Source organism: Neopsephotus bourkii, unplaced genomic scaffold (genome assembly GCF_033783945.1).
Source record: "Neopsephotus bourkii isolate Nb327-2 ecotype Australia unplaced genomic scaffold, CSIRO-AGI_Nbou_v1 NB_1177, whole genome shotgun sequence".
In the NCBI taxonomy this organism is placed as follows: domain Eukaryota; kingdom Metazoa; phylum Chordata; class Aves; order Psittaciformes; family Psittacidae; genus Neopsephotus; species Neopsephotus bourkii.
The window spans coordinates 13,974-40,424 of NW_026901662.1; the positions used below are offsets into that span (position 1 = coordinate 13,974).

Here is a 26,451-nt window from a genome sequence, read left to right on the forward strand (position 1 = left end):
ACTTCATGGCGATGGGGGGGGGGCGGGGGGGGCGGAGCTTGGGGGGAGGGGGGGAAACCCGGCCCCGCCTCCCCCCTTTAAGGATCGGGGATGGGGAGAACGGGGGAGCCCCCGTGACGTCATCGGGAGCCCCCGAGCCAACCCCCCTTTGACCTCTGTGACTCTAAAGGACCCCCCCCATTCTACTCTATGGAATCCCCCCATGGATCCCCCCCCATACCCCTCTATGGACCCCCCCATACACCCCCCATGGACCCCTCTATAGACCCCCCCATAGACCCCTCTATAGATCCCCCATAGACCCCTCTACAGATCCCCCATAAACCCCTCTATAGACCCCCCATAAACCCCTCTATAGACCCCCCATAAACCCCTCTATGGACCCCCCATAGACCCCCCATAGCCCCCCTATATCCCCCCATAGATCCCCCATACCCCCTCCATACCCCCCATAGACCCCTCTATAGACCCCCCATAGACCCCTCTATAGATCCCCCATAAACCCCTCTATAGACCCCCCATAAACCTCTCTATGAACCCCCCCATAGACCCCTGTGACCCCCCCACAGACCCCTCCTCATAGACCTCTCTATGGCCCCCCCATTGACCACTGTGAGCCCCCCATAGACCTCTCTATGGCCCCCCCACTGACACCCCACAGACCCCTGTGACCCTCCCATAGATCCCCCCCCCATAGACCCCTCTATGGATCCCCCATAGAACCCTGTGACCCCCCCCATAGACCCCTCTATAGACCCCCCCATAGACCCCTCCATTGACCCCCCCATAGACCCCTCTATAGACCCCTCCATAGACCCCTGTGACCCCCCCCAATAGACCCGTCTATAGACCCCCCCATAGACCCCTGTGAACCCCCCCATACACATCTCTACAGACACCCCCATAGACCCCTGTGACCCCCCCCCAGCCTCCCTATGGCCCCCCCATTGACCCCTATGCCCCCATTGACACCCCCCCCCAATATCCCTATGGATCAATCCCAGCCATTCCCCCCCCCCATTGATCCCAACCCCATCCCAAAGGATCTGGGGGGGTCCCCATTAGAGCCCGGTCCAGGTTTATTGGGGGGGGGCCCCCACGAGTGCCCGGAGCCGCTCCAGGACGCAGCGAGCGACCGGTTCCAGGCGGTGCTGGGGGGGGAAGAGGGATAATGGGATCAGAATGGGATAATGGGATCAGAATGGGATAATGGGATCAGAATGGGATAATGGGATCAGGAATGGGATAATGGGATCAGAATGGGATAATGGGATCAGGAATGGGATAATGGGATCAGAAACAGGGATAATGGGATCAGGAATGGGATAATGGGATCAGAATGGGATAATGGGATCAGGAATGGGATAATGGGATCAGGAATGGGATAATGGGATCAGAATGGGATCAGGAACAGGGATAATGGGATCAGGAATGGGATAATGGGATCAGGAATAGGGATAATGGGATCAGGAACAGGGATAATGGGATCAGGAATAGGGATAATGGGATCAGGAATAGGGATAACGGGATCAGGAATGGGGATAACGGGATCAGAAACAGGGATAATGGGATCAGGAATAGGGGTAATGGGATCAGGAACAGGAAGAATGGGATCAGGAACAGGAAGAATGGGATCAGGAACAGGGATAACGGATCAGGAACAGGGATAACAGGATCAGGAACCCAGATAATGGGATCAGAATCCAGGATGACGGCATCAGAATGGGATAACGGCATCGGGATCCGGGATAACGGCATCGGGATCCGAGATAACGGCATCAGGATCCAGGATAACCACATCAGAATGGGATAACGGCATCAGAATGGGATAATGGCGTCGGAATCCGGGATAACGGCATCAGACCGGGATAGGGATGGGATAAAGAACCAGGATGAAACAGGGGTGAGGGATCGGGAGCCAGGGGTGGGATGGATCCTATGGGTGCTTTGGGTGGGATTGGGTGGATTTGGGGTGGTTTTGGGCTGTTTTGGGGTTTTTGGGCTCTTTTCGGTTCTTTTGGGGCTATTTTGAGGTGGTTTTGGGGTGTTTTGGGCTGTTTCTGGGACTGTTTTGGGGTGGTTTTGGGTGATTTTGGCCAGGTTTTGGGGTGGTTTGGTCTTTTAGGCTGTTTTGAGGCTGTTTTGGGTGATTTTGGGTTGTTTTGGGCCGTTTGGGGGCTATTTTGAGGTTGTTTTGGGGTGATTTGGGGGTATTTTGGGGTGTTGTGGGGTGATTTTGGTTTGATATTGGGGTATTTTGTGCTGTTCGAGGCTGTTTAGGGGTGATTTCGGGGTATTTTGGGCTGTTTGGGGGTGATTTGGGGGTATTTTGGGGTGATTTGGGGGTATTTTGGGGTGATTTTAGCGTATTTTTCCTGTTTTGGGTGATTTGGGGGGGTTGGGTGTTTTGGGCTGTTTTGGGGTGATTTTGGGGTGTTTTGGGGTGATTTTGGGGTATTTTGGGGTGTTTTGGGGTTTTCTGGGGTGATTTTGGGGTGATTTTGGGGTGGTTTGGGGCAGTTTTTAGCTGTTTTGGGGTATTTTGGGTTGTTTTGGGGTGTTTTTGGGTGTTCTGGGGTGATTTGGGGGTGTTTTGGGTGTTTGGGGGTGATCTTGGGGTGATTTTGGGATGATTTTGGGGTGTTTTGGGGGTGGTTTTGGGGTGATTTTGGGGTGTTTGGGGGTGATTTTGGCCTGTTTTGGTGTGATTTGGGGGTGATTTGGGGGTGATTTTGGTGTGATTTTGGGGTGATTTGGGGATGTTTTGGGGTGATTTTGGGGTGATTTTGGGGTGATTTGGGGTGTTTTGGTGTGATTTTGGGTGATTTTGGGGTGATTTTGGGGTGATTTGGGGTGTTCTGTGCTCGCTGACCTGCAGCACGTGCAGGCCCCGCACGCAGACCACGGCGAGCTCGGCCAGGCCATCACCGGTGAGGTCGCTGTAGAGCAGGGACAGGAGCGGGCTCGGGAAGCGCCGGGACCAGAGCAGGCGGAATTCCCCTCCGGAATACTTGTAACAGAGCAGCTCCTGCGGGAAGCAGCGGGGAGGCAATGGGGAACAATGGGGAACAATGGGGAACCAATGGGGAACAATGGGGAACAATGGGAACCAGTGGGAAACAATGGGGAAACAATGGGGAACCAATGGGGAACCAATGGGGAACAATGGGAAACAACTGGGAAACCAATGGGGAAACAATGGGGAAACAGTGGGGGATCCACTGGGAAACCAATGGGGAAACAGTGGGAAACCAATGGGAAACCAATGGGAAACAACTGGGAAACCAATGGGAAACCAATGAGAAACCAATGGGAAACAATGGGAACCAATGGGGAACCAATAGGGAACCAATGGGGAAACAATGGGGAAACAATGGGGAAACAATGGGGAACCAATGGGAAACCAATGGGAAACAATGGGGGATCCACTGGGAAACCAATGGGGAAACAGTGGGGGATCCACTGGGAAACCAATGGGGAAACAGTGGGAAACAACTGGGAAACAACTGGGAAACCAATGGGAAACCAATGGGAAACCAATGGGGGATCCACTGGGAAACCAATGGGAAACCAATGGGGAAAAAGTGGGGGATCCACTGGGAAACCAATGGGGAAACAGTGGGGGATCCACTGGGAAACCAATGGGGAAACAGTGGGAAACCAATGGGAAACCAATGGGAAACAACTGGGAAACCAATGGGAAACAATGGGAACCAATGGGGAACCAATGGGAAACCAATGGGGAAACAATGGGGAAACAATGGGAACCAATGGGAACCAATGGGAACCAATGGGGAACCAATGGGGAAACAATGGGAACCAATGGGAAACAATGGGGAAACAATGGGGAAACAATGGGAACCAATGGGGAAACAATGGGGGATCCACTGGAAAACAACCCGGAAACCACTGGGAAGCAACGGGAAACAACTGGGAAACCAGTGGGGGATCCACTGGGAAACCAATGGGAAACAACCCGGAAACCACTGGGAAACAACTGGGAAACCAATGGGAAACAACCCAGAAACCAAAGGGAAACCAATGGGAAACAATGGAGAAACAATGGGAAACAACTGGGAAACCAATGGGAAACCAATGGGAAACAACCCAGAAACCAATGGGAAACAATCCAGAAACCAATGGGAAACAATGGGAAACAACTGGGAAACCAATGGGAAACCAGTGGGAAACAACGGGGGGCCCACTGGGAAACCAATGGGAAACGATGGAAAACAACTGGGAAACCAATGGGAAAACACTAGGAAACAATGGGGAAACTACTAGGAAATGACTGGGAAGCAACCAGGAAACAGTGGGGAATCCATTGGGAAACCACGAGGGAACATCCAGGAAACAACCAAGTGGGAATCCACAAGGAAACCACTGGGAAACACCTGGGAATCCACTGGGAAAGCACCAGGAAAGGAGTGGGAAACAACCAGGAACCAATGGGGAAACAAGCAGGAAACCACTGGGAACCAATGGAAAGCCAAGGGGGAAGAGGAGCATCCCTGTTCCCATCCCGATCCCATCCCTGTTCCCATCCCGATCCCATCCGGATCCCATCCGTGTTCCCATCCCTGTTCCCATCCCTGTTCCATCCAGATCCATCCTCTCCATCCTGTCCCATCCGGATCCCTCCCTGTCCCATCCCGATCCATCCCTGTCCCATCCCGATCCCATCCCTGTTCCCGTCCCTGTTCCCATCCCGATCCCATCCCTGTTCCCATCCCTGTTCCCATCCCTGTTCCCATCCCTGTTCCCATCCCTGATCCCATCCCTGTCCCGTCCCTGTTCCCATCCCGATCCCATCCCTGTTCCCATCCCTGTTCCCATCCCGATCCCATCCCTGTCCATCCCGATCCATCCTGTCCCATCCCTGTCCCATCCCGATCCAGTCCCTCTCCATCCCTGTTCCATCCCTGTCCCCATCCCTGTTCCCATCCCGATCCCATCCCGATCCATCCTCCATCCCTGTTCCCATCCCGATCCCATCCCTGTTCCATCCCGATCCCATCCCGATCCCATCCCTGTTCCCATCCCTGTTCCCATCCCGATCCATCCCGATCCATCCCGATCCCATCCCTGTTCCCATCCCGATCCCATCCCGATCCCATCCCGATCCCATCCCTGATCCCATCCCTGTTCCATCCCTGATCCCATCCCTGTTCCATCCCTGTTCCCATCCCGAATCCCATCCCGATCCATCCCTGTTCCCATCCCTGTTCCCATCCCGATCCCATCCCGATCCCATCCCGATCCATCCCGATCCCATCCCTCTCCCCCATCCTGTCCATCCCGATCCCATCCCGATCCCATCCGGATCCCATCCCTGTTCCCATCCCTGTTCCCATCCCTGTTCCCATCCCGATCCCATCCCTGTTCCCATCCCTGTTCCCATCCGGATCCCATCCCTGTTCCCATCCCGATCCCATCCCTGTTCCATCCAATCCATCCTCTCCATCCTATTTCCCCATCCCGATCCCATCCCTGTTCCCATCCCTGTTCCCATCCCGATCCCATCCCGATCCCATCCCGATCCCATCCCTGTTCCCATCCCGATCCCATCCCTGTTCCCATCCCGATCCCATCCCGATCCCATCCCTGTTCCCATCCCTGTTCCCATCCCTGTTCCCATCCCTGTTCCCATCTGGATCCCATCCCAATCCCATCCCTGTTCCCATCCCTGTTCCCATCCCTATTCCCATCCCGATCCCATCCCGATCCCATCCCTGTTCCCATCCTGATCCCATCCGGATCCCATCCCTGTTCCCATCCCTGTTCCCATCCCTGTTCCCATCCCTGTTCCCATCCCTGTTCCCATCCCGATCCCATCCCTGTTCCCATCCCGATCCCATCCCTGTTCCCATCCCGATCCCATCCGGACCTGCCCATAGGTGCCCAGCAGCACCTCTGGGTGCCCATCGAAGTCCAGGTCCGGGGTGAGGGCGCAGAGGACGCTGTCGTGGAGGTCACTGCCTGGCAATGGGCACTGCTCCGTCAGGCCCCGGCTCAGCACATCCCTAGGGATAGGGGGGAATGGGGTGGGAAGAGGGGAATGGGGATGGAGAGATTGGAATGGGGATGGAGAGGAGGGAATGGGATGGAGGGGAGGGAATGGGATGGAGGGGATGGGAATGGGATGGAGGGGATGGGATGGAGAGGAGGGAATGGGGATGGAGGGGATGGGATGGAGAGGAGGGAATGGGATGTGATGGAGAGAAGAGGATGTGATGGAGAGATGGGAATGGGATTTAGAGGAGGGAATGGGATGGAGAGATGGGAATGAGATAGAGATGGGAATGGGATGGAGAGGAGAATGATGATGGGAATGGAAGGAGCAGGACGGGGATGGATAAAGGATGATGATGGGAATGGGAACGATGCTGGTACCTATAGACCACACTGAGCTCCATGGTACTGGCCACCAGTACACTGAAGCACGGCTCCACCGCAGCATCTCCTATGGGAATGAGGAAGAGGAGGATGAGGAAGAGCCGGGATGGGCAGGAAAAGGCTGGGAATGGGGGCTCACCCCGCTTGGAAGCATCGGGATACGGCTCCGGTGGTACTGGGAACACCAGTACCTTGGAGATGGGCCCATCCTGTTGGATGCTCCAGCTCTGGAGCACGGCTGTGGGGCAGGGATCAGGCTCCAGGGGGGCATTCCCAATGATGGGAATGACACCAGGAAGCCAAACTGGGGGGGGTAATGGGGACAATGGGATTCCCAACACTGGGAATTCCCACTGGGACTCACTGGGGCCGCTCTGGTCCACGCGGGCGACGCGGACGTGGCCGCTCTGGCAGCCGAAGGCTGTGATCCGATGGGAAGGGGTACTGGGAAGGGTCAGGACGTGGAGCCATAGGATACTGGAAGGGAATGGGGGGAAGTGTTGGGGAATAGGAGGAGATGGGGAGATGAGGAGGTGGGAGGAATGGAGGAGGGAATGGGGGGAATGGAAAGAGAAGGATGAGGAAATCAGGTGGATGGAGGAAGTGGAGGGAATGAGAGGGAATAAATTCCTCAGTGGAAGTGGAAATGGAAGGGAAATCCAGGAAGTGGATATAGAAGTGGGATAAGGAAATGCAGGGGAACGGGGGTGGGGAATGGGGGTGGGAATGGGGGAGGAATGAAAAGGGAATGGGAGAAATGGAGGAAATGGCAGGGATGGGAGTGGAAGAGGGAGTGGAGGGAAGCAGAAGAGGGGAGTGGAAATGGGAGGGAAATAGAAGAGGGAGATCAAGGCAAAATAGGATGGGATAAAAGGAAGAGATGAGAAGGGATGGGAGGAAATGGGAAGGGGATGGGAAATGGAAAGAGAAGGTCAAATGGGTAGGAAGTGTGGAGGGAGTGGAAGGAGGAATGGAGGAAATGGATAGAGAAATGAGAGAGAAATGTGATGGAATCAGAGAAATGGGAAGGAATGGGATCAAATGTAAGGAGAAATGCGTACAGAAATGGGAGTCAAATGGGAAGAAATTGATTAAGAAATAGGAGAAATTAAATAAGAAATGGGAGGAATGGAAAAGGGGAATGGGGAATCCGTAGGAATGGAGGGAATAGGATAAAATGAGATCAGGAATCAGAAAGATGATGCAAATAGGAGAAATGGAGATGGGGAAATGGAGAGAAATGGAAAGAGAAATGGGGAATTGGAGGAAGTGGAACAATCCAATTGCAGATGGGAGGAAATGAGATCAGAAGGGAGAAATAGGAAGAGGATGGGAAGATGGGGGAGGGAATGGAAGTGAATTGAGTGGGAGTGGGATGGGAAACCCATGGCCCCTCTCCTATCTGCTCCTCCAACCATCACCTGGACTCCAAGAAGAGCAGGTGGGTGACTCTGCCTGAACTGGGTGGACTCATGAATGCTGGAGGGGAGGGAGGGGCAGGAGAAGGGAAGGGAAGGGAAGGGAAGGGACAGGGAAGGGGAGGGGAAGGGGAAGGGGGAAGGGGAAGGGGAAAAGAAGGGGAAGGGAAAGGGGAAGGGAATGGGGGGGCTGGGTCAGGAATGGGGGGGCTGGGTCAGGGAATGGGGAGATGAGCAGGAATGGGGGGGCTGGAGTCAGATGGGGGGTTGGGTCAGGGAATGGGGGGATGGAGCAGGGAATGGGGAGAGTGGGTCAGGATGGGGAGCTGAGGCAGGGAATGGGGGGGATGGAGCAGGGAATGGGGGGGCTGGGTCAGGGAATGGGGGGGCTGGAGCAGGGAATGGGGGGGATGGGTCAGGGAATGGGGGGGCTGGGTCAGGAATGGGGGGGCTGGGTCAGGGAATGGGGGGGCTGGGTTGGGGATGGGGAGATGGTCGGGAATGGGGGGCTGGAGCAGGAATGGGGGGGCTGGGTCAGGGCTGCTCTCACCTCCTTGTAGAGGTGCACGGCCGGGTCATTGCCACTGAGCAGGAAAACGGTCTCGAGGCGCTCACCGCTGCGGACCCTGGAGATGGGATAGGGGGGATATGGGGTATATGGGGTATGGGGGATATGGGGATATGGGGGGTATGGGGTATGGGGGATATGGGGGGTATGGGGTATATGGGGTATGGGGTATGGGATATATGGGGTATGGGGGATATAGGGGATATGGGGGATATGGGATATATGATATGGGATATATGGGATATGGGGTATGGGGAATATGGGGTATATGGGGTATATGGCATGTGGGGTATATGGGATATGGGGTATATGGGATATAGGGTATATGGGATAAGGGGTATATGGGGTATGGCGTATATGTGGTATGGTGTATACGGAATGTGGGGTATATGGGATATGGGGGATGTGGGATACATGGGATATATGGGATACGGGATATAAGCTATGGAGGATGGGGACGCACTCAGCGTGGCAGAGCTGGAAGGGGGTGAACTGCAGCTCCAGGTTGAGGCAACTCTCTGGGGGGGGGAGAGATGAGAAAGATGGGGGGGGCACCCCAAAACCACCCCAAAACCCCCCTTAAACCACCCCAAAGCCACCCAAAACCACCCTAAAATCACCCCAAACCACCCTAAAATAACCCCAAACCACCCTAAACCACCCTAAAACCACCCAAAACCAACCCAAAAACCACCCCAATAACCATCCCAAAACCACCCCAAAGCCACCCTAAAATCAGCCCAAAACCGCCCCAAAATCAACCTAAAACCACCCTAAAATCACCCCAAAACCACCCCAAATCACCCTAAAACCACCCCAAAACCACTCTAAAACCACAGCAAAACCACTCTAAAACCTCCCCAAAACGATCCAAAACCACCCTAAAACCACCCCAAAGCCACCCTAAAACCACCCCAAAACCACCCTAAAACCACCCTAAAATCACCAAAACCACCCCAAAACCGCCAAAACCACCCCAAAACCACCCTAAAATCACCAAAACCACCCCAAAACCACCCTAAAAGCACCCCAAAACCACCCTAAAACCACCCAAATCACCCTAAAACCACCCCAAAGCACCCAAAATGACCCAAAATGGCCCCAAATGACCCAAAATGGCCTAAAATGACCCAAAATGGCCCAAAATGGCCCAAAATGGCCCAAAATGACCCAAAGCACCCAAAATGGCCCAAAATGCCCCCAAATGAGCCCAAAGCACTCACGGGCCACGGAGTCGAGGTCGTACTCGGAGCCTGGCTCGTAGTCACAGTAGATGTTGAGGAAGGGGCTGGGCTTGTCCCCGGAGTCCTGGGGGGGCAATGAGCATGGGGGGGCTATGCAGCCTGTGGGCTCTTGGGGTTCTATGGGGGGTGACAGGGGCTGCTGTGGGTCTATGGGGCTTTTATGGTGTCTGTGGGGCTCTAGAGGGTTTTTATGGGGTCTATGGGGCTCTATGGGGTTTTTATGGGGTCTATGGGGCTCTATGGAGTCTCTATGGGGTCTATGGGGCTCTAGGGGGTTTTTACGGGGTCTATGGGGCTCTATGGGATTTTTATGGGTTCTATGGGGCTCTATGGGGTTTTTATGGGGTCTATGGGGCTCTATGGGGTCTATGGGGTCTATGGGGCTCTGTGGGGCTCTATGGGGATCTGTAGGGCCTATAGGGGTCTATGGGTCTATAGGGATCTGTGGGGTCTATGGGGTCTATAGGGATCTATAGGGGTCTATGGGGGTCTAAGGGTCTCTATGAAGCTCTATGGGCTCTATAGGGGTCTATGGGACTCTATGGAGGTCTATGGGCTCTATGGGGTGTCCAGGGGTCTATGGAGCATTATGGGGTCTACAAGGGTCTGTGTGGCTCTATGCGGTCTACAGGCATCTATGGGTGTCTATGGGCTCTATAGGGGTCTATAAGGGTCTATGGGGTGTCTATAGGGCTCTATGGGGTACCTTGATGAAGGTGATGCCCACAACGAGCCCGCGCTGGGGTGGGGACTTGGGGAAGGAATCGATGGAGACGATCTCAGCATCCACTGCAGGCATGGGGGGGGTCAGTGGGGAGCAGCCACCCCATAGAGACCCATAGAAACCCCATAGAGACCCATAGAAACCCCATGGAGACCCACAGAGACCTCATAAAGACCCATAGAAACCCATAAAGACCTCATAGAGACCAATAGAGACCTTAGAGTGACCCATGGAGACCACATAGAGACCCATAGAGATCCCATAGAGACCCCTAGAGATCCCATAGAGATCCCATAGAGACCTATAGCCCCTATAGACACCCTATAGTCCCCCATAGACACCCTACAGACACCCATAGCTCCCCATACACACCCATGGACACTCACAGCCCCCCGCAGACACCTATAGCCCCCCACAGATGCCCTATAGACACCCACAGACACCCTATAGACACCCATAGCCCCCCACAGAAGCCCTATAGACACACATAGGCCACTATAGACATGCATAGCCCCCCCCCAGATGCCCTATAGACACCCACAGCCCCCCACAGATGCCCTACAGACACCCATAGCCCCCTATAGACACCCAAAGACACCCTACAGACACCCATAGATGCCCTATAGACACCCATAGCCCCCTATAGACCCCCACAGACTCGCCTAGATGCCCTATAGACACCCACAGACTCTCTTAGATGCCCTATAGACACCCACAACCCCCTATAGACACCCACAACCCCCTATAGACACCCACAGACTCCCCTAGATGCCCTATAGACACCCACAGACTCCCCTAGATGCCCTACAGACACCCATAGCCCCCTATAGACACCCAAAGACACCCTACAGACACCCATAGATGCGCTACAGACACCCATAGATGCCCTATAGACGCCCATAGGTGCCCTCTGCCCCCCCCCGGTGCTGACCCGGGATGTAGGTGAACTGGAGCTCGCTGGCGAGCGGGCGCATGCGCCCCTGGAGCTCGTGGTACCGGAAGTGAATGACCTTGCCCTTGAGGGCGGCCGCCAGGAGCCCGCCGGGCCCTTCTTCCCCCGCCGGCAGCGCCGCCAGCCCGTACACGTTACTCTGCGAGCTCAGGCGGCTGAAGCTGTCCTCGGCCAGCGGGCACCGACCGGGCAGCGCCATCGGGAACCGGGAGCGAGCGGGGAACAACGGGAGGGGAAACGGGAAGGGTAACCGGGAGGGGGAACCGGGAGCAGGCCCCGCCGCGCCGCCGCCGCCTGAGGCGAGGCTCCGCCCACTGCTGGGAGGGGCCTGGAGACACCGCGGAGAGCGGAGGCTCCGCCTATTGTGGGCGGAGCTTTCAAGGAGCGCCATGGAATTGGGTGAAGGAGAGGCTCCGCCCATTGTGGGAGGGGCGTTGAGATACCGCGCGTATTGGCTCCGCCCACTTGTGCCACCGGGAGCAGGCCCTGTCGCACCGCCTGAGGCGAGGCTCCACCCACTGGTGGGAGGGGCCTGGAGACACCGCGGAGAGCGGAGGCTCCGCCCATTGGGGCGGACCTTTGAATGACTCGAGCAATTAGAGCGCAAAGAGGCTCCGCCCATTGTGGGCGGGGCTTTGTGTGACTTCGCCCGTTGTGGACAGGGAGTTCAAGGAGCGCTCTCTCATTGGGTTAAGGGGAGGCTCCGCCCCCTTATGGGCAAGGCTAGTAGAGGCTCCGCCCCCTGTAGGCGTGGCCTTAGGGAAGGGGCGGGGCTAACAGGCCTCAATGGGGGCCAACAGGGACCATGGGGATGTGGGGCAGGAGCATGGTCCCTGCTCCCCCCCAGTGTGTGGGGCAGGGACTTAGGGGGCAGGGGGGATCCTTCCCCCCCCTAATGTGTGGGGCAGGCTCCGCTCATGCTCCGCTTTATTTGCCTTTGGGAAGAGGGATACAGGCGGGAGAGCCCCTGCCCCATGGAGCAGCATCCTCTTCCTCTCCCCCCTCCCCATTGAATCCAGAGGGGCCCATTCCAAAGGGCAGGAATAGGGAAAGCCCATTAAATACATGCGGGGGGCTGGGAGGGGGGGGTCAGTTCCAGGAGTTGGGAATGCCACTGGGAATACTGGGAATGGTCCTAACGCAGATCCTCCTCCTCTCCTTGGATGGTCTTCTTGATGCGGAGCAGCATGGTGGTGAGCCACTGGTCCAGGCGGGAGATGGAGTCGTATTCCTTCACCTGGGAACAGGATAATGGGAAGTGGGGAACGGAAGCTGATGCTTCCCAGATGTGGGAATGGGGGCGCGGGACCCACCGCATCCGTGTATCCGTCCACGTTCTGCTCCTCGTGGGCTTCCAGGAGTTTCTATGGGGGAAAGGGGGAATGGGAAGGTGTTATGGGGGCGGCGTTCCTAAAGGGTGGAATTGGGGTGATGGGATATGGGGTCGGGGGGGCGCACCTTGAGGAGTTTGAGGTTGGGAGTCGGGGAAGAGCTGGGAACATGTCCTAGTGCTCTGCATAGATGGCCAGCTGGGGGGAGAGGGGGGAAGAGTGGGAATGGGAGAGGGAGGGATGGGGGGGAAGTGGGAATGGGAGAGGGGGGGATGGGGGGAAGTGGGAATGGGGAGGGAGGGATGGGGGGGAAGTGGGAATGGGAGAGGGAGGGATGGGGGGAAGTGGGAATGGGAGAGGGGGGGATGGGGGGGAAGTGGGAATGGGAGAGGGGGGGATGGGGGGAAGTGGGAATGGGAGAGGGGGGGATGGGGGGGAAGTGGGAATGGGAGAGGGGGGAGTGGGGATGGAGTGGGAATGGGAAGGGGGGGTGGGGATGGAGTGGGAATGGAGAGGGGGGATGGGGGAAGTGGGAATGGGGAGGGGGGGATGGGGGGAAGATGGGAATGGGAGGGAGGATGGGGATGGAGACTGAGAATGGGAGAGGGGGGGATGGGGATGGAGTGGGAATGGGGGAAGGAGAGATGGGGGGAAAATGGGAGTGGGGAAGGGGGGGATGGGGATGGAGACGGAGATGGAGATGGGGAAGGGGGGGTGGGGAAAATGGAAATGGGAGGGGGGAGTGGGATGGAGTTGGGAATAGGAAGGGAGGGATGGAGGGAGAAGTGGGAAGTGGGAGGGAGGGATGGGGGAAATTGGGAATGTGGGAAGGAGGTGGGGGGGAAGTGGGAATGGGAGAGGGAGGGATGGGGATCGAGTAGGGAATGGGGAAGGAAGGGGGTGGGAGAAGTGGGAATGGGAGGGGGAGTGGGGGAAGTGGGAAGTGGGAAGGGGGGTGGGAGAAGTGGGAATGGGAAGGGAGAGGGATGGGGGGAAAATCGAAATGGGAGGGGGATGAGGAGAAGTGCAATGGGGAAGGGAGAGGGATGGAGAAGTGGAAGTGGAAAGGAGGGGGATAGGGGGAGATTGAAAATGGAGAGAAGGAATGGGGGAAATTGGAAGTGGGAGAGGAAGGAATAGCAATGGAGTGGAATGGAGAAGGAGGATGGGGGGAAGATGGAAGTGGAAAGAGAGGGGGGTGGGGAGAAGTGGAATGTGGGAAGGAAGGAATAGGGGGAAGATGGGAATGGAAAGAGGGGGTGGGAGAATGGAAGTGGGAAGGAAGGGATGGGGGAGGATGGAAATAAGGGGAAGAGAGAGGGATGGGGGAAGATGGGAATGGAAGGGGAGTGGGGAGGATGGAAATGGGAGGGATCAAGAGGGAAAATGGGAATGGGAAGGAGAAATGAGGAGAAGTTGGAAGTGGGAAGAGAAGATGGGGAAGAGTTGGGAATGAGGAAAGGAGGAGTGGGAAGAGTGGAAGTGGAAGGAGGGAGTGGGAAGATGGGAAGTGGGAAGGGGGTGGGGAAGATGGGAATGGGAGGAGAAATAGAACAGGATAGAACAGGATGAGGAGTCGGATAAAGAACAAGAATAGCAAGAACAAGGGATGAAATCAGAATAAAGAATCAAGCACAGGGATGTAAATAGGAGTAAAAAGAATGAGGCACAAGAAATGATGGGGACCAAATCGCCAAGCAAAGAGATAGATAGGAACTCAATAAGGACACAGGGAATAGATGGGGACCCAAATCCAAGCCAATCCACCGAACAAAAGGGATGGATCCAACTTGGATGAGCACAGGAATAGATGAGAACCCGGTAAGAACCAGATAGACAAAGGGATTAAGGACGAAAGAGATAAATCCAAACAAGGATAAGAACGGGGATGGATCAACTGGATTGGGCAAAAGGAATGATGAGAAACAAGGGATAAAGAAGCACAAAGAAATAATAAGAACCGGATAAGGAGCACAGGGAATAAGATAAGAACAGGATGAAGCCGGGGATGGATGGCAACAGGATAAAGCAATTAGGCACAAAGAAATAATCAGACTGGGATAAGAAGCACGCGGAATAAATACAAAAACGGATAAAGAACAAAATGATGGGGACCAGGATGAGGACTGGGATAAGGAGCACAAGGGATGGATGAGGACCGGGATGAGGAGCACAGGGGATGGATGGGGACCGGGATGGGGACCGGGATGGGGACCGGACGTGCCCCGGGGGTACCTTGGCGTTGAGGGCATCGATGCAGAAGTGGCAGAGGGCGGCCCTGAAGAAGTGCTCCTTGGCGCTGTACTTGAGCAGGGGGGAGTCCATGGCTGCGGCCGCCACCTGCGGGATAGCAGGGAATGGATGGGAATGCCATGGGAATGCCATAGGGATAGCAGGGAATGGATGGGAATGCCATGGGAATGCCATAGGGATAGCAGGGAATGGATGGGAATGCCATGGGAATGCCATGGGAATGCCATGGGATAGCAGGGAATGGATGGGAATACCATGGGAATGCCATAGGAATGCCATAGGAATGCCATAGGGATAGCACGGAATGGATGGGAATGCCATGGGAATGCCATAGGGATAGCAGGGAATGGATGGGAATGCCATAGGGATAGCAGAGAATGGATGGGAATGCCATAGGGATAGCAGAGAATGGATGGGAATGCCATGGGAATGCCATAGGGATAGCAGGGAATGGATGGGAATGCCATAGGGATAGCAGAGAATGGATGGGAATGCCATGGGAATGCCATAGGGATACAGGGAATGAATGGGAATAATGAGAATGCCATAGGAATACAGGGGAATGGATGGGAATGCCATGGGAATGTGCCAGATGGGATAGCAGGGAATGGATGGGAATGCCATGGGAATGGGATGGGATAGCACGATGGAAAGGAAATGCGATGGGAATGCCATAGGGATAGCACGGAATGGATGGGAATGCCATGGGAATGCCATAGGGATAGCAGGGAATGGCATGGGAATGCCATAGGGATAGCAGGGAATGGATGGGAATGCCATGGGAATGCCATGGGGATAGCAGGGAATGGATGGGAATGCCATGGGAATGCCATAGGGATAGCAGGGAATGGATGGGAATGCCATGGGAATGCCATAGGAATGCCATGGGAATGCCATAGGGATAGCAGGGAATGGATGGGAATGCCATAGGGATACCATGGGAACATAATGGGAATATCATAGGGATGCCATGAGAATACCATGGGGATATCATAGGGATAACATGGGAATATCATGAGAATATAATAGGAATACCATACGGATCTCATACAAACACCATACAAATACCATATGGGTATCTTAGGAAAACCATGGGGATAACATAAGAACACCATAGGAATACCATATTGATATTATAGGAACACCGTGAGAATATAATGGGATATCATGGGAATACCACAGGGTTATTATAACAGCACCATACAAATATCCTATAAATACCATAGGGATACCCTAGGAATACCATGGGATACCATAAAGACAGCATAGGGACAGGTCATGGAGAGAGGAAAGAAAGGGAAAAGGAAAGGAAAGGGGAAGGGAAAGGGGAAGGGAAAGGGGAAGGGAAAGGGGAAGGGAAAGGGGAAGGGAAAGGGGAAAGGAAGAAGGGGAAGGGAAAGGGAGAGGGAAAGGAAAGGGAGAGGGAAGGAGAAAGGGAGAAGGAAGAGGGAAGGGAAAGGAAGGGGAAAGGGGAAGGGGAAGGGAAAGGGGAAGGGAAAAGGGAAAGGAAAGGGGAAAGGAAAGGGGAAGGGAAAGGGGAAGGGAAAGGGAAGGGGAAAGGGAGAGAGGGAAGGGAAAGGGAAAGGGAGAGGGGAAGGAAGGGGAAGGGAAAGGGGAAGGGAAAGGGAAAGGGAAAGGGGAAGGGAAAGGGGAAGAGGAAAGGGGAAGAGGGAAAGGGGAAAGAGGGAAGAGGGAAGGGAAGGGGAAAGAGGAAGGGAAGGGAAAGGGGAAGAGGGAGAGGGGAAAGGGAAAGGGGAAGGGAAAGGGGAAGGGAAAAGAAAAGGCAAAGGGGAAAGGGGAAGGGGAAGGGAAAGGGAAAGGGAAGAGGAAGGGGAAAAGGAGAGGAAGGGAAGGGAAGGGAAAGGGGAAGAGGGAAGGGGAAAAGGGGGAAAGGAAAAGGAGAAGAAGGAAGGGAAAGGGGAAAGGGGAAAGGAAAGGGGAAGAGGAAAGGGGAAGAGGAAAGGGGAAGGGGAAGGGGAAGAGGAAAGGGGAAGGGAAAGGGGAAGGGGAAGGGGAAGGGGAGAGGGGAAGGGAAAGGGGAAGGGAAAGGGGAAGAGGAAAGGGGAAGGGGGAAGGGGAAGGGGAAGGGAAAGGGGAAGGGAAAGGGAAGGGGAAAGGGAGAGGGAAAGGGGAAGGAGAAGGAAGGAGATCGGCCCCGTTCCAAGCTTCAAGGGACAAGGGTCTCTCCCGTCCACCTGCATAGATCTCGAGGGCGCCAGGTTCTACCACTACGCCGCGAACGTGACCACCTTCACAGGCACTTCTTGGCCGAGCTGTGGGAGACCCGGAATGCCAAATGCTGAATACTAGGAATGGCAAGAATATAGGAATCAGGAATGCCGCAGGGCTAGGAATTGCTGCGGAATGGTTGGGATACCTGGGAAATACTGGGAATGCTGTAAGGCGCTCAGAATGTGGGATGGCAAATATGGGAATGCAGGAAATGCAGAAGATGCTGGATGTCTGGGAATCAAGAGGAATAATGCGAATACTGGGAATGCAGAATGCTAGGAATGCTGGGAATCATGGGGATACTTGGGAATACTGGGAATGCAGAGCGCTCAAAATATCAAATGGCAAATATGGGAATGCTTGGGAATGCCAAGAGCGCGCTTGGGAACCTTGGGAATGACGAGAATGGGAATACTTGGGAATCCCGACAGGTGCTTGAATGTGGAATCATGGGGATACTTCAAATGCCGGAAATGCCGATCCTCCGATGCTGGGAATGGTAGGTGCTGCAAATGCACGGGAATGCCGAAGCACTGAATGCTGGGAATGAAAATATGGGAATACTGGGGAATCCTCTGGGGTTCCTCAAATATAGGGAATGGTCAAATATGGGAAATGCAGAGTATAGGAATGCTGGGAATAGTGGGGATACTGGGAATACTGGGAATGCCGCAGGCGCTAGGAATGCTGGGAATAGTGGGGATACTGGGAATACTGGGAATGCTGCAGGTGTAGATGCTACGGGAATGGTGGGATACTGAAATATGGAAATGCCAGGGTCCTTGAAATACTGGGAATGGGGATCATGGAGATGGCAATTATGGGAATAGCAGGGATACTCGGAATACCGGGAATGATGGGAACAATGGAATACTGGGAATGCTGGGAATACCGCCAGTGCTAGGAATGCTGGGAATAGTGGGGATGCTGGGAATAGCAGGGATGCTGGGAATACTGGGAATGATGGGAACAATGGAATACTGGGAATGCCGGGAATACCGCCAGTGCTAGGAATGCTGGGAATAGCAGGGATGATGGGAATGCCGGTAATAGCAGGGATGCTGGGAATACCAGGAATGATGGGAATGATGGAATACTGGGAATGCCTCCAGTGCTAGGAATGCTGGGAATAGCGGGAATAGTGGGAATAGGAGGGATGCTGGGAATACCGGGAATGATGGGAACAATGGAATACCGGGAATGCCACAAGTGCTAGGAATGCTGGGAATAGCAGGGATGCTGGGAATACTGGGAACAGTGGGCATGCTGGGAATAGCAGGAATGCTGGGAATAGCAGGGATGATGGGAGTAGCGGGAATGATGGGAACGATGGAATACTGGGAATGCCTCCAGTGCTAGGAATGCTGGGAATAGCAGGGATGCTGGGAATACCGGGAATAACAGAAATACCAGGAATGCTGGGAATACTGGGATACCGGGAATGCTGGGAATACTGGGAATGCTATGAATACCAAGGATGCTGGGAATACCAGGGATAGCGGGAATGATGGGAATACCGGGAATGGTGGGAATACCGCTCCCCATCAGGAACCCCACATTGCCCCATTGGGACCTTCCCACTCTCCCCTCCGCCCCCCATATTCCACCAAAGGGGTGCTTGTTTGTTGGGAATCGTGTTGGGAATCAAGTCAGGAATCCCATTGGGAATCGCATCGGGAATGGCATTGGGATTGTGATGGGAATTGCGTCGGGATTGCTTTGGGAATGGCATCAGGAATCACGTCAGGAATGATGTCGGGAATCGAGTCGGGAATGGTGTCGGGAATCCCGTCGGGAATCATGTTGGGAAAGGCGTCAGCAATCATGTTGGGAATCCCATTGGGAATCAAGTCGGGAATAGTGTCAGGAATAGTGACGGGAATCAAGTTGGGAATGGTGTCGGGAATCCCGTCAGGAATGGCGTTGGGATTGCATCAGGAATCCTGTTGGGATGGCTTTGGGAATGGAGTCGGGAATCATGTTGGGAATCTCATTGGGAATCAAGTCGGAATGGTGTCCGGAATCCCGTTGGGAATGGCGTTGGGATTGCGCTGGGAATCCCGTCGGGAATGGCATCAGGAATCCCATTGGGATCACTTTGGCAATCCCATTGGGAATCAAGTCGGGAATGGCGTCAGGAATCCTGTCAGGATGGCTTTGGGAATGGCATCGGGAATCCCGTCGGGAATCATGTCGGGAATCATATTGGGAATGGCATTGGGATTGCATTGGGAATCCCATCGGGATGGCTTTGGGAATGGCGTCGGGAATCATGTTGGGAATCCCATCGGGAATCAAGTCAGGAATGGCATTGGGATTGTGCTGGGAATCCCATCGGGATGGCTTTGGGAATGGCGTCGGGAATCATGTTGGGAATCCCATCGGGAATCAAGTCAGGAATGGCATTGGGATTGCATTGGGAATCCCATTGGGATGGCTTTGGGAATGGTGGCGGGAATCATGTTGGGAATCCCATCGGGAATCAAGTCGGGAATGGTGTCCGGAATCCCATTGGGAATGGCATTGGGATTGCGTTGGGAATCCCGTCGGGATCACTTTGGGAATCCCATCAGGAATGGCATCGGGAATCAAGTTGGGAATGGCGTTGGAAATTGCATCGGGAATGGTGTCAGGAATCCCATCGGGAATGGCGTTGGGATTGCGTCGAGAATCCCATCGGGATCGCTTTGGGAATGGCGTCAGGAATCATGTTGGGAATCCCATCGGGAATCAAGTCGGGAATCCCATTGGGAATGGTGACGGGAATCAAGTTGGGAATCCCGTCGGGATGGCTTTGGGAATGGCGTTGGGAACCAAGTTGGGAATGGTGTCGGGAATGGTGACGGGAATGAAGTCAGGAATGGTGTTGGGAATCCCATCGGGAATGGTGTCGGGAATCATGTTGGGGATCCCATTGGGAATCCCGTTGGGAATGGCATTGGGATTGTGCTGGGAATCCCGTCGGGATGGCTTTGGGAATGGTGTCGGGAATCCCGTTGGGAATGGCATCAGGAATCCCATTGGGATCACTTTGGCAATCCCATTGGGAATCAAGTCGGGAATGGCGTCAGGAATCCTGTCAGGAATCATGTTGGGAATCATGTTGGGAATGGCATTGGGATTGCATTGGGAATCCCATCGGGTTGGCTTTGGGAATGGCGTCGGGAATCATGTTGGGAATCCCATCGGGAATCAAGTCAGGATTGGCATTGGGATTGCATTGGGAATCCCATTGGGATGGCTTTGGGAATGGCGTCGGGAATCATGTTGGGAATCCCATCGGGAATCAAGTCGGGAATGGTGTCCGGAATCCCATTGGGAATGGCATTGGGATTGCGCTGGGAATCCCGTCAGGAATCAAGTCGGGAATGGGGTCAGGAATCCCATTGGGATGGCATTGGGAATGGCGTCGGGAATCCCGTTGGGAATGGCATTGGGATTGCATTGGGAATCCCATCGGGATGGCTTTGGGAATGGCATTGGGAATGGCGTCGGGAATGGTGTCGGGAAAGGTGTCGGGAATCCCGTTGGGAATGGCGTTGGGAATCCCATCGGGAATGGCACTGGGATTGCATCGGGAATCCCATTGGGAATGGCATTGGGAATGGCGTCGGGAATGCCGTTGGGAATGGCATTGGGATTGTGCTGGGAATCCCGTCGGGACTTCCGTTGGGAATGGCGTGTGGCCGCGGCATTCCCATGGTTCCTACCTGTTGGATTCCTCGCCCCGGTAATAATCGGCCGCCTGCTCGTAGTGGGCGATGGCCTGGGAGAAACACGGGAAAGGCTGGAGAATTCCCAAGGAAATCCCTATGGAGCCGCCCCCCCCCCCGCCATGGGAATGGGGAGGGAGCCGCTGCTCCGGCACCATTGATCCCAATGGTGTTCCATAGGGATGAATCCCAACCTTTAATCCTTAAGGGCAATTCCCAATGGTATTCCATAGGGAGAAATCCCAACCTTTAACCCTTAAGGGCAATTCCCAATGGTATTCCATAGGGATAAATCCCAACATTTAACCCCTAAGGGCCATTCCCAATGTTATTCCCTAAGGATAAATCCCAACCTTCAATCCTTAAGGGCAATTCCCAATGGTATTCCATAGGGATAAACCCCAACCTTCAATCCTTAAGGGCAATTCCCAATGGTATTCCATAAGGGAAAATCCCAATGTCATCCCCTAAGGGCAATTCCCAATGTTATTCCCTAAGGATAAATCCCAGCAGCTCCCTATGGGAATGCCAGGACCCCCCCCCCCCCCACCTTGAGGGTTATTCCCAAGAGCCGGAATTCCCATCCCATTCCCATCCCATTCCCATCCCATTCCCATCCCATTCCCATCCCATTCCCATCCCATTCCCATTCCCATCCCATTCCCATCCCATTCCCATCCCATTCCCATCCCATTCCCATCCCATTCCCAACTCACCTTCTCCATGTCCACCAGCTCGGTCTCGTAGATCTCGGCTATGGAGACGTGGTGCTTGGCGGCGATGGTGAAGCGGCCCTGGGAGCGGTGGGATACTGGGAATGGCGCCCATCCCGGAGCCGGCATTCCCAATGGATCCGCTCCGGGATACAGCACTCACCATGTCCGTGTAGATCTCAATGGCGCGCAGCAAGCAGTTGATGGCCTCTATAGGGGGTGAAGAGAGAATCCCAATGGATACTGGGAAGGGATGGGTGGGATACTGGGAAGGGTGGGTGGGATACTGGGAAGGGTGGGATGGGATACTGGGAAGGGATGGGTGGGATGCTGGGAAGGGATGGGTGGGATGCTGGGAAGGGATGGGTGGGATGCTGGGAAGGGAGGGATGGGATACTGGGAAGGGACGGATGGGATACTGGGAAGGGACGGATGGGATACTGGGAAGGGATGGATGGGATACTGGGAAGGGAGGGATGGGATATTGGGAAAAGATGGATGGGATATTGGGAAGGGATGGATGGGATACTGGGAAGGGAGGGATGGGATACTGGGAAGGGAGGGATGGGATACTGGGAAGTTCTTCCCTATGGAACTACTGGGATGAATGGAGAAGCCTGGGATGCTCCAGCCCTGCCGGGATCCAATGGGATCCGTTGGAATGGGCTGGATATGGAGGAGCCCTTGGGATTCAATGGGAGATCCCAAAGGGGTAGTGGGAATACTGGGATATCCAATGGGAATGGCAAAGCTTAGATCCCATTCCTCACTTTGGGATACCCCAACTTGTAACCGGAGCCACCAGGATAAGAAGCTGCTCCATAACCTTGGAATGGCTCCATCCCATTGGAATGGCTCCATCCCATTGGAAGGGTTCCATCCAATCAGAATGGCTCCATCCCATTGGAATGGCTCCATCCCCTTGGAATGACTGCATCCCATTGGAATGGTTCCATCCAATCGGAATGGCTCCATCTGCTTGGAATGACTTCATCCCTTTGGGATGACTCCATTCTATTAAAATAGCTCCATCCCTTTGGAATGACTCCATCCCATTGGAATTACTTCATCCAATTGGAATAGCTCCATCCCATCGGAATGGCTCCATCCCTTTGGAATGACTCCATCCAATCGGAATGGCTCCATCCCTTTGGAATAACTTAATCCCATTGGATTGGCTCCATCCCTTTGGAATAACTTAATCCCATTAGAATGGCTCCATCCCTTTGGAACAACTTAATCCCATTGGAATGACTCCATTGCATTGGATTCACTTCAACCAATTGGAATAGCTCCATCCCTTTGCGATGGCTCCATCCCATTGGAATGACTGCATCCCATGGGAATGGTTCCATCCAACTGGAATGGCTCCATCCCATTGGACTGACTTCAACCAATCAGAATGACTTCATCCCATTGGAACGACTCCATCCCATTGGAACGGCTCCATCCCATTGGAACGGCTCCATCCCAACAGCTGCTCCCCCCCTCAGAACCAAACCATGCATGACCCAAGCCACAATCCCAATCCCAATCCCTCCGGCTCCAGCCACCTGCTCTCCATAGGGATCCCCACATGGAAAAGCACACCCATTCCCACCCCTCCCAGCACACAGGGGCTAACCCCCCATTCAGGGGACAAATCCCATTGGATCCACACCAAAAGGAACCAGATCGGGAAGCTCCCATTGGAAAAATGGGTCCGGAATTCCCAGTTTATACCTTGTGGATCCGCTTTCTTGAAGGCATTCCCAGCATCCACAAAGCTGGTGGCGGCGTCGTGCTTGCTCTGCAGCTGCAGGTGGAGCTGGGCCGCTTGGCAAAAGGCATTCCCGGCGGCTGGAATTCCATAGGGAAAAATAGGGGGGGGGTTATTCCCAATGGTGGGAATGGGGGGGGGGGGGGAGGGGGAACTGGGAATGGCGACGCACCGCTCCAGTTCTTGGCCATCTTGAACATGTTGGCGGCGCGGGAGTAGGTGTCGCAGGCTTCCTCGATTCGGGAATTGCCCCTGGGAGGGGAGGGAATGGCAATGGGGATGGGGGATGGATGGGGATGGGAAAGGAAAGGGAAGGGATCCAGGAGGGGAATCAATGGGGATGGGGATGGGGAAGGGATCCAATGGGAGAAAGGGGGAAGTGGATCCCATGGCAATGGGGAGGGGGATCCAATGGGAATGGGGAAGGGGAGGGATCCAATGGGAATGGGGGGGATCCAATGGGAATGGGGAAGGGGGGGAAGTGGATCCAATGGGAATGGGGGGGATCCAATGGGGATGGGGAAGGAGGGGGATCCAATGGGGATGGGGATGGGGAAGGGGGGGGGATCCAATGGGAATGGGAATAGGGAAAGGGAGAAGTGGATCCCTTGGGAATGGGGGGGATCCAATGGGAATGGGGATGGGGAATGGGGGGATCCAATGGGAATGGGGGGGATCCAATGGGGATGGGGAAGGGGGGAAGTGGATCCCATGGGAATGGGGAGGGGGATCCAATGGGAATGGGGATGGGGGGGAATGGATCCCATGGGAATGGGATCCAATGGGGAATGGGGGGATCCAATGGGGATGGAGGGAAGGAGGGGGGGTCCAATGGGAACGGGGATGGGGAAGTGGGGAGGTCCAATGGGAATGGCGAAGGGGGGGGATCCAATGGGAATGGGGGGATCCAATAGGAATGGGGATGGGGAAGGGAAGGGGAAGTGGATCCCATGGGAATGGGGGGGGGGAGATGGGCCTAAAGGTGGGGTCACTGAGGGTGCTGGTGCCTCTATGGAGCCCCACTGAGCACCTATAGGGCCCCATAGAACGCCTATAGGGCTCCCTTGAGCACCTAGAGAGGCCCACTGAAGCCCTATAGAACCACATTGCACCCCATAGAGCCCCACGGCACCCCTATAGAACCCCAGTGAGCCACATTAGACCCCACTGAACCCCTATAGAACCCCTATAGACCCCATCACGGCCTGCCTGCACCCCTGTAGATCCACACTGAACCCCATTAAAGCCCATAGCATCCCTATAGGCCCCCACTGACACCCATCAGAGCCCACAGTATCCCTATAGGGCTCTATTAGAGCCCATTAGACCCCCACTGACCCCTATTACAGGCCCCTGCACCCCTACAGACCCACATTAGATCCCCATAGGCCCCCATTACAGCCCCTTGCACCCCTACAGACCCCCATTGACCGCCATTACAGCCCCTTGCACCCCTATAGACCCCCATTAAACCCCCATAGGCCCGCATTACAGGTCCCTGAACCCCTATAGACCCCCATTGACCCCCATTACAGGCCCCTGCACCCCTACAGACCCCCATTATAGCCCATTAGACCCCAATAGGCCCCCATTACAGGCCACTGCACCCCTATAGGCCCCCATTATAGCCCATTACACCCCCATTGACCCCCATTACAGGCCCATGCACCCATATAGCCCCCCATTAGAGCCCATAGGCCCACACTGACACCCATTAGGACCCCATTAACCCCCATTAGACCCCCACTGACCTCCCTTACAGGCCGCTGCACCCCAATAGACCCCCATTAGAGCCCATTGGCCCCCATTAGACCCCCATGGACGAGCATTACAGGCCCCTGTACCCCAATAGACCCCCACTGCCCCCCATTACAGGCTCCTGCACCCCAACAGACCCCCATTAGAGCCCATAGCCCCACACTGACACTCCAATAGACCCCCATTAGAGCCCATTGGCCCCCTTTGACCCCCATTACAGGCCCCTGCACCCCAACAGAGCCTCATTAGAGCCCACTGGCCCCCATTAGACCCCCATGGGCCAGCATTACAGACACCTGTACCCCAATAGATCCCCACAGGCCCCCATTACAGGCTGCTGCAAACCAACAGCCCCCCATTAGAGCCCACTGGCCCCCATTAGACCCCCATAGGCCAGCATTACAGGGCCCTGTACCCCAACAGACCCCCATAGGCCCCCATTACAGGCCCCTGCACCCCTATAGGCCCCCATTAGAGCCCATAGGACCCTACTGACCCCCATTAGAACGCCATTGACCTTCATTACAGGCCCCTGCACCCCAGCAGAGCCTCATTAGAGCCCATTGGACCCCATTAGACCCCCATTGGTCAGCATTACAGGCCCCGGTACCCCAATAGGCCTCCATTACAGGCCGCTGCACCCCTATAGTCCCCCATGGGCCAGCATTACAGGCCCCGGTACCCCAACAGACCCCCATTACAGGCGGCTGCACCCCTATAGGCCCCCATTGGAGCCCCATTGCCCCCCATTGGTCCCGGTTCGCACCCGAAGAGCCCCGCCAGGAACGAGCGGGACCCGCGGAGCTTCCGGTCGGCCTCGGCCAGGAGCTGCAGCGCTTCCTGCTCCTTCCCGGCCTGCGCCATCTTGGCGCTCCTGCGGTCACGTGACGCCGCCCGCCGCGCCTCATTGGAGGGCCCCGGGGCGGCACGTGACGGGGGAGACGCCGCCGCAACACCACGTGACGGGCGCGCGGGATGACGTCGCTATGCCACGTGACGCAGGCGGGAGGAGCGTGGTCCAATCGCATCCCTATCCCATCCGTATCCCATCGTTATCCCGGTCCCATCCCATCCCATCTCCATCACGGTCCCATTCCACCCCTATCCCGGTCCCATTCCAACCTCATCCCAGTCCCATTCCAACCCCATCCCGGTCCCATTCCAACCTCATCCCGGTCCCATTCCATCCCCATCCGGGTCCCATTCCATCCCTATCCCGGTCCCATTCCTTCACCCTTCCAATGGCAGCTCCACGACATCCGGTTGGGAAAGGATCCCCTCGGGAATACAGCTGGGATGCAGCAGGATCGGGAATGGGGTTGGATGCTCCGATACCCGCCCCATGGATGCAGCAATGGAATTGAAGCCGCCGGGATCCGAGCTTGGAATC

At 55.2% G+C, this 26,451-nt stretch overlaps 2 protein-coding genes across 2 annotated transcripts; both read right to left on the minus strand.

The window, feature by feature from the left end:
* Positions 1-1,079: 1,079 nt before the first annotated feature.
* KPTN (kaptin, actin binding protein) lies at positions 1,080-11,505 on the minus strand. Its single transcript, XM_061363684.1, has 11 exons — positions 11,282-11,505; positions 10,333-10,415; positions 9,606-9,690; positions 8,846-8,900; positions 8,286-8,440; positions 6,761-6,883; positions 6,536-6,634; positions 6,394-6,460; positions 5,888-6,023; positions 2,873-3,028; positions 1,080-1,151 (listed from the first exon to the last, which is right to left on the minus strand). The coding sequence occupies exons 1-11, from the start codon at positions 11,499-11,501 to the stop codon at positions 1,080-1,082; spliced, it is 1,251 nt and encodes a 416-aa protein (XP_061219668.1). The 5' UTR covers positions 11,502-11,505.
* Positions 11,506-12,389: 884 nt separating this feature from the next.
* Positions 12,390-25,946, minus strand: LOC133217879 (alpha-soluble NSF attachment protein-like). The gene is given in 12 exon segments (XM_061363686.1): positions 12,390-12,539; positions 12,616-12,666; positions 12,761-12,792; positions 12,795-12,831; positions 14,869-15,038; positions 17,140-17,159; positions 20,829-20,884; positions 21,548-21,625; positions 21,708-21,754; positions 23,267-23,383; positions 23,476-23,555; positions 25,828-25,946. Coding segments are annotated over 12 exon segments (888 nt in total). The 5' UTR covers positions 25,926-25,946; the 3' UTR covers positions 12,390-12,437.
* Between the last annotated feature and the right edge of the window lie 505 nt (positions 25,947-26,451).

What these genes read in the sequence shown, in the direction of transcription:
- KPTN (XM_061363684.1), bottom strand. Translation starts at nt 11,501, where the DNA reads ATGGCGCTGCCCGGTCGGTGCCCGCTGGCCGAGGACAGCTTCAGCCGC. An exon ending in CGTGGACCAGAGCGGCCCCA is followed by an intron (nt 6,635 to 6,760) that starts GTGAGTCCCAGT and finishes CCTGCCCCACAG; the next exon opens with CCGTGCTCCAGAGCTGGAGC. An exon ending in TCCCGATGCTTCCAAGCGGG is followed by an intron (nt 6,461 to 6,535) that starts GTGAGCCCCCAT and finishes TTCCCATAGGAG; the next exon opens with ATGCTGCGGTGGAGCCGTGC.